Source organism: Euleptes europaea, chromosome 8, assembly GCF_029931775.1.
Source record: "Euleptes europaea isolate rEulEur1 chromosome 8, rEulEur1.hap1, whole genome shotgun sequence".
Taxonomy (NCBI): domain Eukaryota; kingdom Metazoa; phylum Chordata; class Lepidosauria; order Squamata; family Sphaerodactylidae; genus Euleptes; species Euleptes europaea.
Genome location: NC_079319.1, coordinates 43176465 through 43194275, shown reverse-complemented (window position 1 = coordinate 43194275; position 17811 = coordinate 43176465). Strand labels below are relative to the sequence as shown.

The following is a 17811-nucleotide window of genomic DNA, read 5'->3' as shown; positions in this document are numbered from 1 at the left end:
CAAACCACCACTCTTAACCACTACACCACACTGGCTCTCAAGTGGTAGAGGTATGAGAAATCAGTAACTTAAGCAGAGGAAAGCATGTTTTATAAATTGATGGGGAAATGTTCCAAGTTACTTGTCTATACCAATGTACAATGTCATCCTAAGCAAAGGTACACCCTCATTGTACGTGTTGCGTGTGATTAAGCATTTCCTGTAGTTTTCTATGAATTGCTTTTGTCCATGTGGTGATCATAAATTCAGTATTTAGGACAAGATTCTGACATCCATCACTACAACTAACAGACCTGTAACCTCACATTTTTTTTGTTTTCCCTTGTGACCCAAGCATAGGGTTGCCAGGTCCCTCTTCCCTGCTGGCGGGATATTTTTGGGGTGGATCCTGAGGAGGGTGGGGTTTGGGGAGGGGAGGGACTTCAGTGCCAGAGTCCAATTGCCCAAGCGGCCATTTTCTCCAGGTGAACTGACCTCTATCGGCTGGAGATCAGCTGTAACAGCAGGAGATCGCCAGCTAGTACCTGGAGGATGGCAACCCTACCCAAGCATGATCTTTCACAGTTACAAGATGGCAGCTGTATTCCTTCAGTGGCACAATGTAGAAATTAACTTGCTGTTACCAGCTCAAAAGCACTTAATGATCCTGTTCCATTTATCCAGATCTGGCTGGTTGGTTAACAAAATAGGAATGGGCTGTTAAATTAAAATGACTGGTAGCAAATATCAAAACCTTCTCCAAAAACAAAATTCCTTTTTTCTCTGTAGTGTAATCCAAGACTACAGTTCCATCTAGTGGGCAATCGATATCATGACCAATGTTGTCTTGTATTGTTGATCTCTAGCATTTCCACTATACATTCATTGCTTAGTGAGGCAAACTTGCATGTACCATGCAAATAATTTCAGAAGGAAAAGCTATATTGCTTTTGCATTGATGAGATAGGCCACGTTTTCTTGTCTCCTGTATCATAGAGTGTGTCTGTGAGGACAAGCCCTCAGAATACATATTCATAAACAGAAGCTAAAATTACCTTTAAAACAAAAAGTAATGAACAATCTGGTTGCAAAATATTTTCTGTGAATAATACTATCTAAAGGTTAAAGCACAAAAGGAAATCTGGCAGACTTTTAAAATTAATAATATGCAGTAAGCATGATGTTAAGAACCTAATTAAGGGGGAAAACATTTTAAAGATGCTTTACATGTTGCCTTTTACAACATGAAGATTAATCATGGTGCTAAGAAATGCGGACTTTTAATTATGAGTGAATCTGCAAAGTAAAAGGAGGAGAGGTTGCCACTTACCCCTGTTAACCTTGTATTTTAAATAGATGTATTAGGGAGCAAGTCCTATGGAATGCAACTGGATTTACTGCTGATTTAAAATGCCTATGATGATGCTGTTAGTGTATCTTTAAGAGCATAAATTTATTTGATTCCAGGGGTCACTAAAACAACCTATTTATTTGTACTGAAACTAGATTACTCTTTTAAGTGTAAAATAATGGCGGAGATCTTAAACATTGTAGCCGATTTCTTATGAATAGCTATTTAGTGTAACAAATCTGTAATCAACAAATAACTCTAGCCCTGATTACATGATACTATTGAGGGCTGGGGGGTGGGGGGCAGCATCACACAAGATTTTTTTTTTTTTAATGCAGCCTTGTGTGCTCACCAGAAGTTCTTACCAGAAGTGACAAAGAGTAGCCGTGGAGTTTCCAGCAATCCCTAGAGCTGCCCTTTGTCATTTCTGGTAAGACTTTCCAGTAAGTACACAAGGCTGCATTAAAAAAAAAAAAATCTCCTGCTTCTGTTTCAAACAGCTGTGGGCAACAGGACCTGGGGGCAGGGATTCCGTGCCCCATTGGGGGCTTCGTAGCCCCACATATTACAGTGAACTCGCATAAATCCTGCCTGTAAGTGTGTACATTTGTTTGTAAAAAAAAAAGAATCCTATGCTTGTTCACTTTACAAATGAAAGCATAGACCAGTTCCTGGATAAATGTGGGGTTTGTTTCACTTATGCAGCTATATGTGTGTTGACTGTAACATGACAATTGCTCAGCACTTATACAAAGAACAATCAAGAGTGCACTGTACACAGATTGTACATGCATTTACTGCAATTGTGAACTTCTGTTCTCAATGAAGCAAGAACTGAAGTGATACAGGAGAAGGAGCAATCCCATTTAAAGCACTACATATTCATATTCATGATGCAATATTCACCGTAAAGCTTACTCCACAGAGAAAGAGAATTCTGGGTATAATCATGTGACTTTTACTTTGATGCACTTTGTCTTAGGTGCATAATGCTCTGAGTTCAATTTCCATCTTCTCTCATTTAAAAAAATCTCAAGTGGCTGAGCTGAAAAAGACATCAGACTGAAACTCAGAAGTGGTAGTGTAGTATAATGGTTAAGGTATTTGATTAGACCTTGGTTAAAATCCCCATGCTGCCCAAAGCTCACTGACAGTGCATTCCTAAGGCGAGTTACTCCAGTCTAAGCCCATTCATTTCAATGGGCTTAGATTGGAGTAACTCTCCTTAGGAATGCACCATGAGTTACTTACAGTGCAATCCTTCACAGAACTATACCCTTCTAAACTTCTATAGAATCAGAAATGTGTAAGTCTGTAACTGCAGTGCTGGTGCCAGTCACACTCTGTAAGTTAAAGTACATCACAAAGAGGTTGTGGGGATAAAATGGCAAAAGGAGAATGCAGTATGGTTCCCTGAGGTTCTTGGAAGAAGGGCTGGATAAAAATGTCCTAGACAGACAGCTACTGTCTGCTCCCTACAGATTAGACAGACTATAGATTTAGGCAGCTCCATTTTGCCTTAAGGGGCAATCAAGATTTCCTTCTCTCTGTTAGTTACCTCTCAATGGCAAACCACCTCAGCTTCTCACTTGCCTTGAAATCCCCTTGCTGTGGTCGCCATAAGTTGGCTGCGACTTGACGGCACTTGACACAAATGCATTAGTTACCTCTATGGCCTTTCTCAGCACAAGCTCTGTCAGACCAGTGACCTATATGTTCCCTCTATTTTGGGTGACTAACAGCAGCTCTCCACAGTGAGGCATGCTGTTTCTAGGCCCCATCTGTTCTAGCTCAGAGCCTTTCAGTTGCTGCCAGTGATTTAAGCATAAGAAAAGTCATTCTGGATTCTACCAAAAGGTCATCCAACCCAGCATTTTACTTACAACAGTATCCAAAGGGATGCTTTCTTTGGTTTCTGTGTATTCCTTGCCCAGTTTTACCTTACTCTTCTCCACTTTGTAAACCTGAAACATTTGCATCACCATCTTAGCAAGAATATATTTTTTTTGGTCAAGCATGTGACAGCACTGTAGTTTGCACATTTACCACCATTTACAACTCACACATATGCATGTAATTAAAGAATTAAGTATATAGCATCAAGCATTTATAACACATTGGAAATCAGCTGATCCATTTTTAGATCAGAGATGCTGCAAATGACCATATCTAATTCAAACGTTAATCTGTGAATGCAAAGCAAAGAACTTAAAATTCATATGCTTGTGTGAATTTTAAGTTCTTTGCTTTGCATTCACTGATAGGTTTGCCAGATGGTTTAAACAAAAATACACTCTTGATAAAAATGTATTGGGATGGATGGAGGGAGGGAGAAAGGGAGGGAGGGAGATAAAGAGAGAGGGGGGAGGGAGGGAGGGAGGGGACGGAGGGAGGGAGGGATGTCATTCTATCCCTGACCTAGATAGCCCAGGCTTGTTGCATCTCATCAGATCTTGAGGGCAGGGTAGGCCATAGCAAGTTTGGCTGGGGTTAGTATTTGGATGGGAGACCACCAAGGAAGTCCAGATGCAGGCAATGACAAACCAGCTATATTGGGCCTTGCCTTGAAAAGCCAACACGGTTGCCATAAAACAGCTGTGACTTGGCACAACAACAAAAAGTATTTAATTTGTATCCCACCCCTCCCCAGCCAGGGTAAATTTTTTCCTCAGTTTTTTTCCCCCAGACAGAACACGCAAATACTGGGGTGCCTGATTCAAAACCAGACAGCTGGCAACTCTCAAAAGCCAAGCTGTGGAGCTTTGGTTGCATCAAATCATACTTCTGTAAGCTTTTATTTCTGTGGGGGGAAACTAAAAATTTCTTCACACTAATTTATGTAGCTGCTTCTCCTTTCTTCCCAACTGTGCCCACCTCTAATACTGGTCTCTGGGAATGAAGAATATGGGTTAACTAAATAGCTTTTGTAATTTTGCTGCTTATCTTGGCTGCCTTGAAGTGGTCTGTGATTGGATCTGTTGGTGTCTAGTTCATTTTATATTGCTTAGTATCCAACAATTTGGCATTTCTACATGGTCCACACGCACATGTCGAATGCAAACATCATACCAGCCACAAAAATGCTGCCAGCATCTCCATTGACCTTGTGTCTCAGGGCCAAACTAAACAAGATTTTTTTTTAATAAGTTGGGTCTAGTATTCCGTGTATGTGCAGCTTGGAAAAGGGGGAAATAACTGTCTCCTCCAGGGCCGTTTTGGCTCCAGAAAATGGCATAAGGGGGAGTCCCAAGCCAAACTGAGCCCTCACAGAATTTAATAGATGTTCCCCACAGTTTCTGTGTGGCTATGGGGAAAGCTAGTTGTGTGCAGGGAACCTTGACCTGCCTCCTTAAAAATGTCTTGGCCTTCAAAAGACAAGATATTTAAGAGTAAGGTGACAAAAACTGATGGTGAATGCTCATGCCTTTAAGGTGAGGAGGACCATGATGTATCCAAGTGTGTGACCAGTCCAGATTGAGACTCTAAACATGATATGGCATGATTTTTGCCAGCTGTCCTCCAGGGAAAGTGCTGTGTGTGTGTGTGTGTGTGTGTGTTAAGTGCCGTCAAGTCGCTTCCGACTCATGGCGACCCTATGAATGAAAGTCCTCCAAAATGTCCTAACTTTGACAGCCTTGCTCAGATCTTGCAAATTGAAGGCTGTGGCTTCCTTGATTGATGCGTTGAACAGCTTCGGACTTTCCTTTTGCATCTATTCATGTCAACCACTGAATGTCCTTTCGGCTTTAGTCCAATCGCATCATTAAGAACAGCGCTACTCGTACTTGTCCTCTGCTCTACCCCAGTAGCAGATTGAGTGCCATCCGACCTGGGGGTCCCATCTTCCAGCACTATATCTTTTTTCATTTTGGATTGTCTCATAGGGTTTTCAAGGTAAAGGTTGGTCAGAAGTGGTTTACCAGTGCCTTCTTCTGCGCAGTACTAACCAGGGTTAGCCATAGTGGCACTGCCGTTGTCTACGAAAGATCCTCCGCCAGTGTCACCTTCCACTACTGATGCTGCCCAGTAGCTAACCTTCACGGATTTTTCTGCCCCCATCCCCATTGGAATTGCCTGTTCTCTTCTGCGGATGTGGCCATTGATCCCTTAAGGGGGTGGATGCATCTTCGTCTGGTGTCTCAGCTGTGATCATTCCGTCTTGAGTGACTCTGCTAGGAGTTTAGTCTCTTGATAGAGTCTAGACCCCTTACGGTATTGCTCTCAGCTTCCCTGACACACACAAACCCCCTCACCACATTAAGGTGTGCATCCAGAATGGGGTGGGGGGAGTGCTAGCTGCCATTAATGTAGTGAATTTGCTCAGCGACACACAAATGTTTCAGATAGGCAGCCAAGTGCAATTTCAGTCCCATCAGTTTTACAGTCAGGTTCAAAGGATAGAGTTAATATGTCACAAAGGATATGTCACAAATGCGGGGGGGGAGCTTTATCAATCAAGATTAATTAATCTGCAGTGTTTTTCAGTGTAGCTGCTGTTCTGAGATTGAAGTTTTTTATTTTTACTTGGATAGGACTGAATAATGAAGAGAAATCCAATATAACCTTTTATCTCCCCCGCCCCCCTGGTGTATCATGACATTCTGGATTGTCCATTGTGAGCTGGGGAAAGAACAAAACCTTGTATCATTTAAAATACATTAACATTTTTAAATCAGCCATTTAAATTCATTTTAATTAATTCAAAAAGTTGCTACAGAATTTTAATATTGTAATAGGCATGAAGATATAACTGTGCCTTGCCCTCATATCTATAATTGTATCTGTTTACTGTCACAGTGTGTATGAGTGCACTGAGGTTCTTGCAATTTGAAAAGATAATAGGAGGAAAAGCCACATCTGTTAGACTGTGGGGAGGGGCTGTGGCTCAGTGGCAGAGCATCTGCTTGGCATGCAGGTCCCAGGTTCATTCCCCCACATCTCCAGTTAAAGGGCCAGATAGTAGGTGACATGAAAGACTGAGACCCTGGAGAGCTGTTGCCAGTCTGAGTAGACAATACTGACCTTAATGGTCCAGGGATCTGATTCAGTGTAAGGCAGCTTCATGTGTTGATATTAATGCTATTAAGCCTGCTATCAATGTCACATTCTAGTTGCATAATAAGGCTAAAAGACAAAGGCTTCAGCCTGCTTAATTAAGCCCCACTTATAAAAATTGCACTGTGTGTATCTTCCATATTTATTGACCATATAACTGTTGATTTTCTTCCTTCTAGGCCTTACAGCTGCAGCATCTCTTGTGTCTTTGGCGTGGGCTTTGGCTTCATACCAAAAAGCTCTTCGTGATTCCCGTGATGACAAGAAACCTATCAGTTACATGGCTGTAATAATCCAGTTTTGCTGGCACTTCTTCACAATTGCAGCCAGAGTGATTACTTTTGCTCTCTTTGCTTCTGTTTTCCAACTGTACTTTGGGATCTTCATTGTTCTCCATTGGTGTATCATGACATTCTGGATTGTCCATTGTGAGACGGAATTCTGCATCACAAAATGGGAAGAGATTGTCTTTGATATGGTTGTTGGGATAATTTATATCTTTAGTTGGTTCAACGTCAAGGAAGGAAGGACACGCTGTAGGCTTTTCGTTTACTATTTTGTGATTCTTTTGGAAAATACTGCCTTGAGTGCTCTTTGGTACCTGTACAAGGCCCCTCTGATTTCTGATGCATTTGCCATTCCAGCCCTATGTGTAGTGTTCAGCAGCTTTTTAACAGGCATTGTTTTTATGCTAATGTACTATGCCTTCTTTCATCCAAATGGACCAAGGTTTGGGCAGTCACCAAGCTGTGCTTGTGAGGACTCAGTAGCTGCCTTTACACTTCCCCCAGAAGTAGCATCAAGTACATTAAGGTCTATTTCTAATAACAGAAGTGTCACGAGTGATCGGGATCAGAAATTTACAGAGAGAGATGGATGTGTGCCTGTGTTTCAGGTGAGACCTACTGCACCTTCTACTCCTTCATCCAGACCACCAAGGATTGAAGAATCTGTCATTAAAATTGATCTGTTCAGGAACAGGTATCCAGCATGGGAGAGACATGTTTTGGACAGGAGCCTAAGAAAGGCCATTTTAGCTTTTGAATGTTCTCCTACTCCTCCACGGCTACAATATAAAGATGATGCCCTTATACAGGAGCGCTTGGAATATGAGACAACATTATAAACACAATTTTGGAAAAACAACATCAGCGCTGTGATACAAATCCAAGTGGTAATAGTAGGGCTGTGGCAATAACTTGACTGCATTCAGCAACAGGACAGCAAGCTCCGCTAGTGTCATTAGGTTGGCTACCATCATGATTATCATTTGATCCACTGTTTGCAGTCTGTCTGCAATATGCTTATAAAGCAGCAGTAGTCAATAGCCTCAATGAATCAGTTATTTTGACTGATAATCCAATGACTTCTAATTGCTTTCAGAGTGCACTGCACAGTACTTAAAACAGGAAGGTTTGAATGAGTGGAATCAGCATACCAATTAGTGCAATTTTTCTTTTAATTGTAAAGAAATTCAATTATTGATATTTGCATAGTCATTTACAAGAAGAAACAGTCTGGAGGGGAATTGCTTTCAAAAATAGCTTATTTTGTTAAAGGCAATGTTACTGTTATGTGAACTCTTGTTTCTATAAAAGAAATTATGAAGGTATAGTCCTCTCATTTTGGTAAATCGTTTAGGTAAATCATAAAACGTTTGCAAAAAAAGTTTTTGTTATTTGAAATAGATATTAAGGGTTTTTTCTCCCAAATCCTAATTAAGTTCTAAGTGAGCAAATTATTGATATTATAATCAAAAGAGCTGTTCATTTTTTAACAGAAGACAATATTGTAAGTACAATTTCAGGGTTTTAGGTATTTTCTACAGAAATTCTATGCAGACGACCCCCCCCCCCTCCGAATACAGCAAGAACTAGAAGCTCTAGCATCTAGCATTGTAAATTAAATGATAATCATGATTAAATTTTCAGTTGCAAAAAAGGACAAAAATAACAACGAGGCAAGTGTGGGTTCTGTATTCTGAACCTTTCAAGGACCATGTTCAGAATGGTATCAGGAGATGGTTAGCCTTGTGACTTATATCTTTTTCAGGACCTGGGATGCATGGCTCTGTGTATGAATGTATGCAGAAGATGTGACAATAGACCACAATATGTCATACCCTTCTAGTGCCAAACATTGTGTAATTGCAGAATTGTTATTGGAGGGACAGAGAATGGGTGATACAAGTCCTAAAGAAGCAAGAAGCTGGGAAGAACAACTGTACTTTCTACCTTTACAGGCAATACGATTTGGTCCTGCAGAAGGTAGAAATCAGCCATTTGTCTGTAAGTACCTAAGGTAAACATACAATGAAACCAAACTGTGTGCAAGATTTTCTTGAAATGGCCACACCCTGTTCCTGCAGCTATCAAAAGTTATGTGTACAAGTTTGTTTTTGCTTGCAAACATCTGGGTATGAAATATCTCCCTTGGTCAAGCTAATTGTATCATTTTTTATGTTAAAAGTATCCCTCGATGGTGCTTTCAGTTGCATTAAAGGTGCAAATCAAAATTTGATAGTATTTTTTTTAGAAAAAAATATCTGGTGCAAAGTGGAATAACTCATGGATTATGTCAATATTTTTGTAAAGCCAAAACACAGTATACAAAGGTGTTACTTTTATAGACCGTAAATCTTTTCTCACATATATCATTCTCTTTTATAACTTAGAGGTGAAGAATTGGTCCACAAAATATATTATCTGCTTGTTGTACATTGATAAAACCATAGAATCTTGACACCATATTAATTTATTTTGTAATATAATGCCATATGAAAGCCTCCATGGGTACTTTTAGAATATTCTGAAACAGTGGAACTTTTATTTCAGTGTTTCAAGTATAATGGATATACTGGATTCAGTGGTGAGAACTTGATTTTCAAGAAATAATAGGGAAATAATATAAAGGTTTAGAGTGTATTCAGATAATGAAATTCAATGGTTATTGATTTAGTAAAAATATTAGAGTCACAATAAGCACTGTTTAAGAAGCATGCCACCCATGTGACTGATAATACACATGTTCAGATCACTAGCTTCTGGCTCAGTATACTGTCATGATGACAGCAAGCCAAAATCTTGCTACATAAATGTCAGACTATTCGAATAACAATGGCCAAATAGTTGCTTTTGGGTGGTTTAACGATGTCATTCACCAGCATGATGCTTATCTCATTATCTCGCCCCCTACTAATTAACAATCACAAATGTCTGCCGGTTGTTAAGTTGTATAACCAGCTGTAGTAAGAAAATACATGGAGCACCACATTGCACAGATGACTTGCAGGTAATCAACTTGTTCCATGAAAAACATTCCATTTAGAAGACTAGATCACAAGTGGATATCTAACACTGAAGCAACACTGAGCCAAAAGCATCCTGAACCTCTTGAAAACAAAGTACAGGTTACTGGTCTGTGTCTAAGATTTGCTAGCAAATAATTGATTTAAGATATGGCATGTGGAGCCCCCACCAGCCTCATCTCACTAACAGTGGGTCTTATCCAGCGCAAAATTTCTGCTTGTGCTAGAGCTCTTGTGCAAGTGGAAAAGTAAGAAAAAGACTGTGGTAGCCATTTGCACACAGTGAAACTTATTGTGCATTTCCGCTTGCACAAGGTGGTGTACAACTAATCCTGGGATTGCAGAAAGTAAACCAGCAGCTTCTTCATTCTCAAGATGGTACAATATGGGAGAGGGAGATTGCATGTGTATGTCATAGTGCATATCAGCAAACTAGGATGTGAACTGGAGATTCTGCACAAGAGCTTATGCAATTCCTTCTACAAGCGTAACTATGATAAGTAGATTTGTTTTTCAGTTTGCACATTGCTGGATCCATCCCACTGACTGGTGTGGAAGCAAATTTATGTCCATATGGTAGGCAGAATAGAAGGAAATTGCTAAAGGACAGAAGTGGTTGTGGTTTGGTATGTTAATTTTCATCAACAAGCATATTAAGTTTAGGACTATGAGTTGTACCACTTCAAACTGCAAATGAGTATTTACATGGCTGAATTGCTCTCCATTAAAAAATAAATAAACACCTCTCCACATATAAAGCTAGATGTCAGTAGCAAGAGATCTAGCGAAAACGTGTCCCTGGCATGTAAGTTTTCTGTGTTCAGGAATCTCTCTTTCATTGGGGACCGTTTCACCATGTGAACATTCTTCTGCACTCAGAAATGATACAGCCCAAACACATGTGAGACCATCTTAGTAAAAACTAGATTCCATCACTGATATATTAAAATGTTTGTAACACAATTGTAGATTACATTACATATGTTCTGATCAATATTAATATGGAATCATGTTTTGTTGATTGAATGTTTATCTCTTGCTCTACCAAGTCCTGAAAATAAATGATCATTATGTAAGTGGAGAACTTTGAATTGGAATACATAGTCAATATCTATAGCGTGCATAAAGAAGCCCACGATGAAGTTTTCTGTGGTATAGTGTGTGTGCACACATGTATATATATATTTTTATCCCGCCATTCTTCAAGGAGCTGTGAATGACATATATGATCCCCTCCCTGTGAGAGAGTGTCAGAACTAATGTCACCCAGTGAGATTCATGACAGACTAGATATCTAAACCTGGGTCTCCCTGTTTCTAGTCAAACACTCGGTACACTAGTTACTCTGAAATGAAGCATCCATATTGTCTCTGAGCAATGTAATTAATGTTGTAGTCAAGATAAAGCAGCCAGCACAGAAGAAAAGAAATCATATCAACATGCCATTATGCCTATTTCTTAACACATACAAAACAATAGTTCAGTTTCCTTGTCTGTTAGGCACACATGTTTCTTTTTTCAAATGAATACACACTTTAAAATAGTGGAGTGTATCCAACCATCTGTGGACTTTGCAAAGTGGGACGTTCACACTTCACTGTCCCAGTGCAGTCCACTAAGTCCCCTAAAATTTTGTTCCTGTGGGATAGCAAAGTGAGGTGTTTAAAGTGGGAGGGGGGATCAGTGGAAATCACTGTCCTCACTTCCAAAGACTTAAGTGTCATTAAGTCTTCAGAACCACATGGTTGGATACATGCTTTTAGTATTTTGTCATTCACATTCATTGTAGTGAATTTCCAAATGACCACTATCATTAAATAGCACTGCAACACGTTTTTATAAAAGAAGAGTGATACTAGATCTGGGAAAGAATGATTAAAGAACAACTGAAGGAAATGGAACTAGCCACTGCTGGGCGTGTGTGTGTTGTGTGTGTTTTTACTACATGTACATTTGTGTGTTTCATTGGCATTCATATTCTAGATAAGTTTAATAGAAAAGATTAGTACCAGAACTTCACAGAGATTTAAGACTTTAAAAAGTATGAGGATGAGGATGCCTGGTTTTTTAAAGTGTTGCCTATGTAAAAGACATTCAGGATTGCATTGTATTAACTCTTACATCTTTGTAAATTATTATTTAAAACATGAGCATAATGATAAGTTGAAATGATTTTTTTTCTCTGTGCTATTCTAGTTTATCTTGATCATTACGGAAGTCCCTCCCTCTCTTTTTGTTAAGCCATGCAGAATTCCATGTTTGGGCTATGTTGTGCTATGTCTGCTGCTGAATTGGGGACAAGGCAGCGCAAACTTTTCCTCCCTCTTTTCTTCCATTTCCCTGCCTGCTATAAAAAACAGGAGTTGAGGTGTGCTGCACAGGAGTAGCTATGATTACCAGAAACATACATCCTTTTTATTGTTTTTATTATGTTTTACAATGTGTGTGTAAAGTGCCATCAAGTCGCAGCCGACTCATGGCGACCTTTTTTGGGGTTTTCATGGCAAGAGACTAACAGAGGTGGTTTGCCAGTGCCTTCCTCTGCAAAGCAACCCTGGTATTCCTTGGTGGTCTCCCATCCAAATACTAACCAGGGCTGACCCTGCTTAGCTTCTGAGATCTGACAAGATCAGGCTAGCCTGGGCCATCCAGGTCAGGGCATGTTTTACAATAGCATCTTACAATTCAGCAACAAAGTTAAAGAGGCTATTTCTGGATTGCAATTGTAATCACCAATGTGTCAAAGCATTCCACTTTTTAAGGAAGCCTTCTTGTATGTGTGGTCACCTCTACTTTTTCATCCTTTTTTGATAATATCATCCCTAATCTGTGGTATGCATTCTTTCTGAACTTGAATTGTGAATTTCATAACTCCAAGCATCCCAAAGATATTTGATTTTTTTTCAACTATCCACTTTGACAAATTCCCTATTTTTTTAGGTTCTTTAGAAATAAAATTTCTTTGTGTTGAACTCTGGACAACTTTCTGTTTACATAAATTCTGGGTGTAATAGGTATCAAGGATCAGGTATAGGTTTATTGTACATGGCCATAGGCCTTTACAATCTAAAACATTATTACAATGGGGGTGTAATAGTATGTTGTTCACTGTTTCTGTCTGTTTCGGTAATGTTTACATCTTGTACCAAGCCATAGACAACTCTCAGAACAATGTCCAGAGCTGCTTCCCTTCAAGTTGATTCTATGACTAACTGTTTCAAGACACAATTATTTATGATATCTAAAATTTTTGTGTTTCTCATGAACTGACTGTGCTTTGGTCCCCATAAGATAAACTTTCCATTTTTCCTCAATCCTCTTAATGTCATAACAGAAATAAGGAACTATGGGTCCCTTGTATGTGCATATGTGTAGGTAAAAAGAATGAGGGGTTGAAAATTGTATTGATCATGTGTGTGTATGCACACATGTGCAGTACATTAGTATCTTCAGACACTATAGACAATAACCAAAATTGTTGAGGAGACATGATTAAAATTTAATTAGGATTTTAAATCTTTTTGTTGAGCTTTATGAAGAATAAGGCTGCAATCCTGAATGGAGGGGGTGAAGCGCCATAGTAGTCAGCATGACCCCGTGCCGTCCCAGGGACAAAAACTCCAGCATTGGGGAGCTGGGGAGCTATGGCGGTCCCCGCCACCAGTACAGCCTTGCTGGCAGGGAATTCCTGGAAGGGAAAGCCGACGCTGGCATGCGAGTGGTGTTCCCAGAGGTGGAACTGACTTTAGGCAGCTTCCTAACCCCTTTTGCCCCGGGAATGCCCCCTCGTGCTGCGGCATTGCTACACCACCTTTTCTGGTGGTGTAGCCAATGGGCTGTAATTCATATATTTACATCTCGGGTGCTGGAGTTCTCCCTGCCTGGTTTCAAATATAGTTGTGCTCTCTGCGGGCACAGCACACAATGAGCTCCTCAGAACCATCCAAATCAGTGTAGTGTGTTCCATACTAGCCTGTGATAATCATGATTTTTAAAATAGAGAATTGACATTATGTATTCTATAGAAAGCCATAGCCCTACACACCTTTTTATTTTTACATGATCCCGTTTGCACTAATAGTCACACAGAGGTAGTCAAGTGATTGACATGGAATCAAGCTGTGATTAAAACCTGATGGATTTGGTGTTAGTTGGGAAGGTTGATGTTCCAGGAGATAAATATGCTTATCCTAGATGGGGTGAGCCTTTCACTTGCATGCTCATAGACCCAGATTTGACACTGGAGAAGTAAACTGTATCTGCTGCAAGGAGTTCCTTCTTTCAATTACATCTTATTCAGAAGCTCTGTCTTCTCTTCTTTATCCAGTCTTATTGGTCCATGTGTTGTCTAGGTTGCATTACTGCTATACAGTCTGCATGAGGTTCTCTTGGAAGATACAATCAGTACAAAATTATTTTTATGTAGACTTACCCATGATGGACACATCATACCTGTTCTGCAACAGATTCATTGTTGCTTATTTGTTTCCAGGTTCAATTGAAGATGCTGGTTTTTTTACTGCCTCTTCCTTACCCCCCACCCCCACCCCAAAAAAAACCCTGGTGTGCCCAGTGCACTTGCCTCACCAGCATCTCCTAGCCACATCATCACTTACAGAGGTGCACTTCTATTCAACTTGGTCATTATTATTTTTTCTGTCATGATCGCATTATCCCAGAAGAGGTTCAAGAGACAAGATCATTATTAATGTTTAGGAAGACTTGTAAGGCAATTCTTTTTAGAAGGGCCGTTTCTTAGTTTTATTGGTGGCTGTGGAACAGAATATTATTATTGAAGCCAAGACTTTTTTACATTTGTTTCTTTGGTTTGGTGAAGTGATTATTGTAACTTTTGCAGCTTTGTTGCTTAAATTTTAATTATTTTCCTTATGGTTATATTTTGTAAGCCACCTCAAGCATGGAGAAAAGGCAAGATATAAATGTTTTTAAAAATAAATTTTGCATGTATAAGATGCACATATATGCATGGATATCCTTATACCTTCAAACTCTCCATAACTTTCAGTATAACATCAGTCATGCATAAGCATTTTCAAGACTGGAAAGTGTATGCACTATTTACTATGCTAACAAATACATACTGAGGGCCTAAATAACATCCCCACTTCATTCTCCTCAATATTGCACATGGAAATTTGAGTATGACTCATTCTGTCTCCCAATTGTCTTAGCTTCTCCACCCAGAGAACTGTGCTCAAAGAAGTGCATACAATTCTAGGACATATAAGAAGCCAACTAGGTCAGATCCAGAGGAGAAAGCATAATTGCAATTGTGCTATCATATCACAGAGATGCACTAAATTTTGAGTGTATCTACAAATGTGGTCAAATGTGGAGACATTTTGAGAGTTCACAAAGGCCTGTATTTGGACAGCTCATCAAAAGTAGACAAAATATATATGCCTGGTCTAATCAAGATAAGGCTAAGGAGCTTTTGAATAATTTTAGTGCTATTTCATTTCAGACTAGTAAATGTGCCACCCAGAACTGGGAACTCTATTTCTTCCATGTGTAGTGAAATGTTGGGGATTATACTATCCTAACCCCTCACCCTGTGAAATAGATCAAATTAAATGGGCAGCAGGCATCTTGATCATAGTTGATGTGTTCTTTCAACTGCATGCTGTTGGAATTACCCACTGTGTTCTGTTAATTTACAAAATCAGCATTGATTAATGCTACAATTCTCAACAAGGGTTATCCCATACAGTTCCATTCAACTCTGGACTTTACCTCTGCATATGCAGTTTAGGGTTTTTACAGGGCCATTCTAAACAAACTTACATCTTTCTAGGCCCATGTACTTCAATTGATTTAGAATGGTGGCCCAGTTAAGAATGTAAATGAAGCTTAAGTGCATATAAAGGATCAATTGAATTAATAACATTAAAAATATTTTATATAGCACACTGCTTAGCTTTACATGTTTTAAATTAAACATTTCTACATCATAGCTCAGCTGAGAATTGGTAGACCCACATTTCTATTTTCTCAAATGGCTACTCCATCCTGTCCATTGTGCTTCTTCCTACTCTTCGTTCTCTACACATTTGTAGGTCAAGAGAACTGGAACTGTAATTCTAGCCAACATTCTGCAGTTTTAATTACTAAAAACAGGGAAACTAACAGTGTATTCCTAAACTGATTTATATCAATGGGCTTAGAAGGGTATAGCTCAGTTTAGAATTGTACTGTAAAGCACACGCTTCAGTATTTCCACAGTATTCCTTAATTTGGCCTGCGTTATGTCCTTAACTTTTTTCCCCTCATCTTGTGGCTCATTACATACAATTCTTCACCAAACTGTTATTTTCTTAGTAAAGGTAAATATGGTACTATTTTAAATCTATGTCCCTGCTGTTCAATTAAATCTCTTCCACAGAAGAGAAATAATTCCAAACTTTAGTCAGACATGAAAATTAAATGCTCCTTTTGTAATCTGAAGATTTTTTTTCTTTCATGATTGAGAATATGTATCCTAAGCGTTGCTTTTAAGATGGGATTTTGCAGTGTGTCTAGTTTAGCTGAAATACAAGTAAACAAAATTGTCTTGTTCTTGATCAATTCACTACAGACAGCTGTATTCTTAAGGGGTCTCGTCATCTATGCAACCACAAATCAATGGTGCGTTCTCTTGCCATTTATGCATGGGAGGTTTTGCCTTGGATTTGCCACTCTTTAGTTACTCTCTCCCCACCCCCATTCCATATTCTCAAAACTCAACAATAAGCCCCCATGCAGAGTTTTGAGAATTTGGATGGGGAAAACACCTTCCATGAATAAATGGCCTCTGAGATATTTCACACAGTAAACAAATATTCCTTGTTTGGGCTACTGGCTTGGATCATGTGGAAAATCACTCCCGACACAAGGGATTGTCATAAGCAAAATGGGATTTCATTGCCTCTCCCCTCCCACTGGAGCCTGAAACACCTTTCTGCATTGCAATTTCTAGAGTATACCCCCCCATCAGAATAGTATGAGGGTGGAGTCAGAGGTCTCCAGCTGGAGGAGGAAACTGGTGAAAATCGCCATCCCTTCAGTTAACACAGCATCCAACCCACTATGCATTACATATATGTTACATGTATTTTGTCAATTGGTCATTGGTTTGGGGTTAGACAATAGTAAAAGAGTATTATTTAGCAAGAGAGAGGAAGATAAAAAATACCCTTTTATATATATATGATTTACTGTAGATGTAATTTCCATTTCATGCTTTACAATCATAGAAATCTGTTCTTCTCAAAATGAATTTTACAGCCAAATCCTAAAATATTTTTCTAGAAATATATGGAATTTATTTCCTTGAAGAGTTTTACAGTTTAGAGTCTGAATGTTTCTGCTGCTTAAAGGTGATCATAAAGGAAACAATCATACCTCAGTCCATACCTGCTTTAACTAAGAAAAAGTAAGTTACCTGTTTTGAAAAGAGTGAGATAAATAAATGACTACAACACTGGAAAAATATTTCCACATGTTTTCTAAGAGCAGCATTGCTCATACATATCTGGGTGAAATTCATTGTTCTGTGTTATGTTCACTGAAAATTCTTATACATTTTAAACCATCTTTCATGAGTTTTTTTCCACATGATAAATTAAATGCCTCTTATTCCTGAATTATTCTTTCAGTATAGTTAATGATCTCTAGCTAGATCAGGCATGTGTTTCCCCAGCCTACTTCACCAGCTAGGGTTGTGTTTCTTTAATTCTTAGTTAGGTGCAAAAGATCTTAATCATGGATCTCTTGTGTCATATCCAGTGTGGCTATTACTGCCTCAATGGTTTCAATAAGACCACTCCTAAATTAACTGCTTAACTCATCTCACAAATTTACACTGCTTATAAACTATGAAAAGTACTCAGTTTTCAGGAAGAAAAATGCAAAGGTATTTGCATTTCAAAACTGCGTGTAGGGGAAAAATGCTTTCTGATATTGCATTATTATCCTGATGTCCATTTTCTAGAAGTCAATATTTCCTTAGACATGTTTCCTTAGAAATGTTCCTTAGAATCTTTCTATCATGATATATTTCCTTATAACTGTGGTCCAGCATCCTAATTATAAATGCTAGGGCCAATATACCTATGTACAC

The 17811-nt window shown here is 39.1% G+C and overlaps 1 protein-coding gene across 1 annotated transcript in view; it reads left to right on the top strand.

The window, feature by feature from the left end:
- XKR4 (XK related 4) overlaps positions 1-7533 on the top strand; it is a 137816-nt gene extending 130283 nt beyond the window's left edge. Inside the window, exon 3 of the mRNA XM_056854525.1 lies at positions 6565-7533. Coding sequence (XP_056710503.1) covers positions 6565-7511 — 947 coding nt within the window. The 3' untranslated portion in view covers positions 7512-7533. The remainder of the gene's footprint in view (positions 1-6564) is intronic.
- The last annotated feature ends 10278 nt before the right edge of the window (positions 7534-17811 follow it).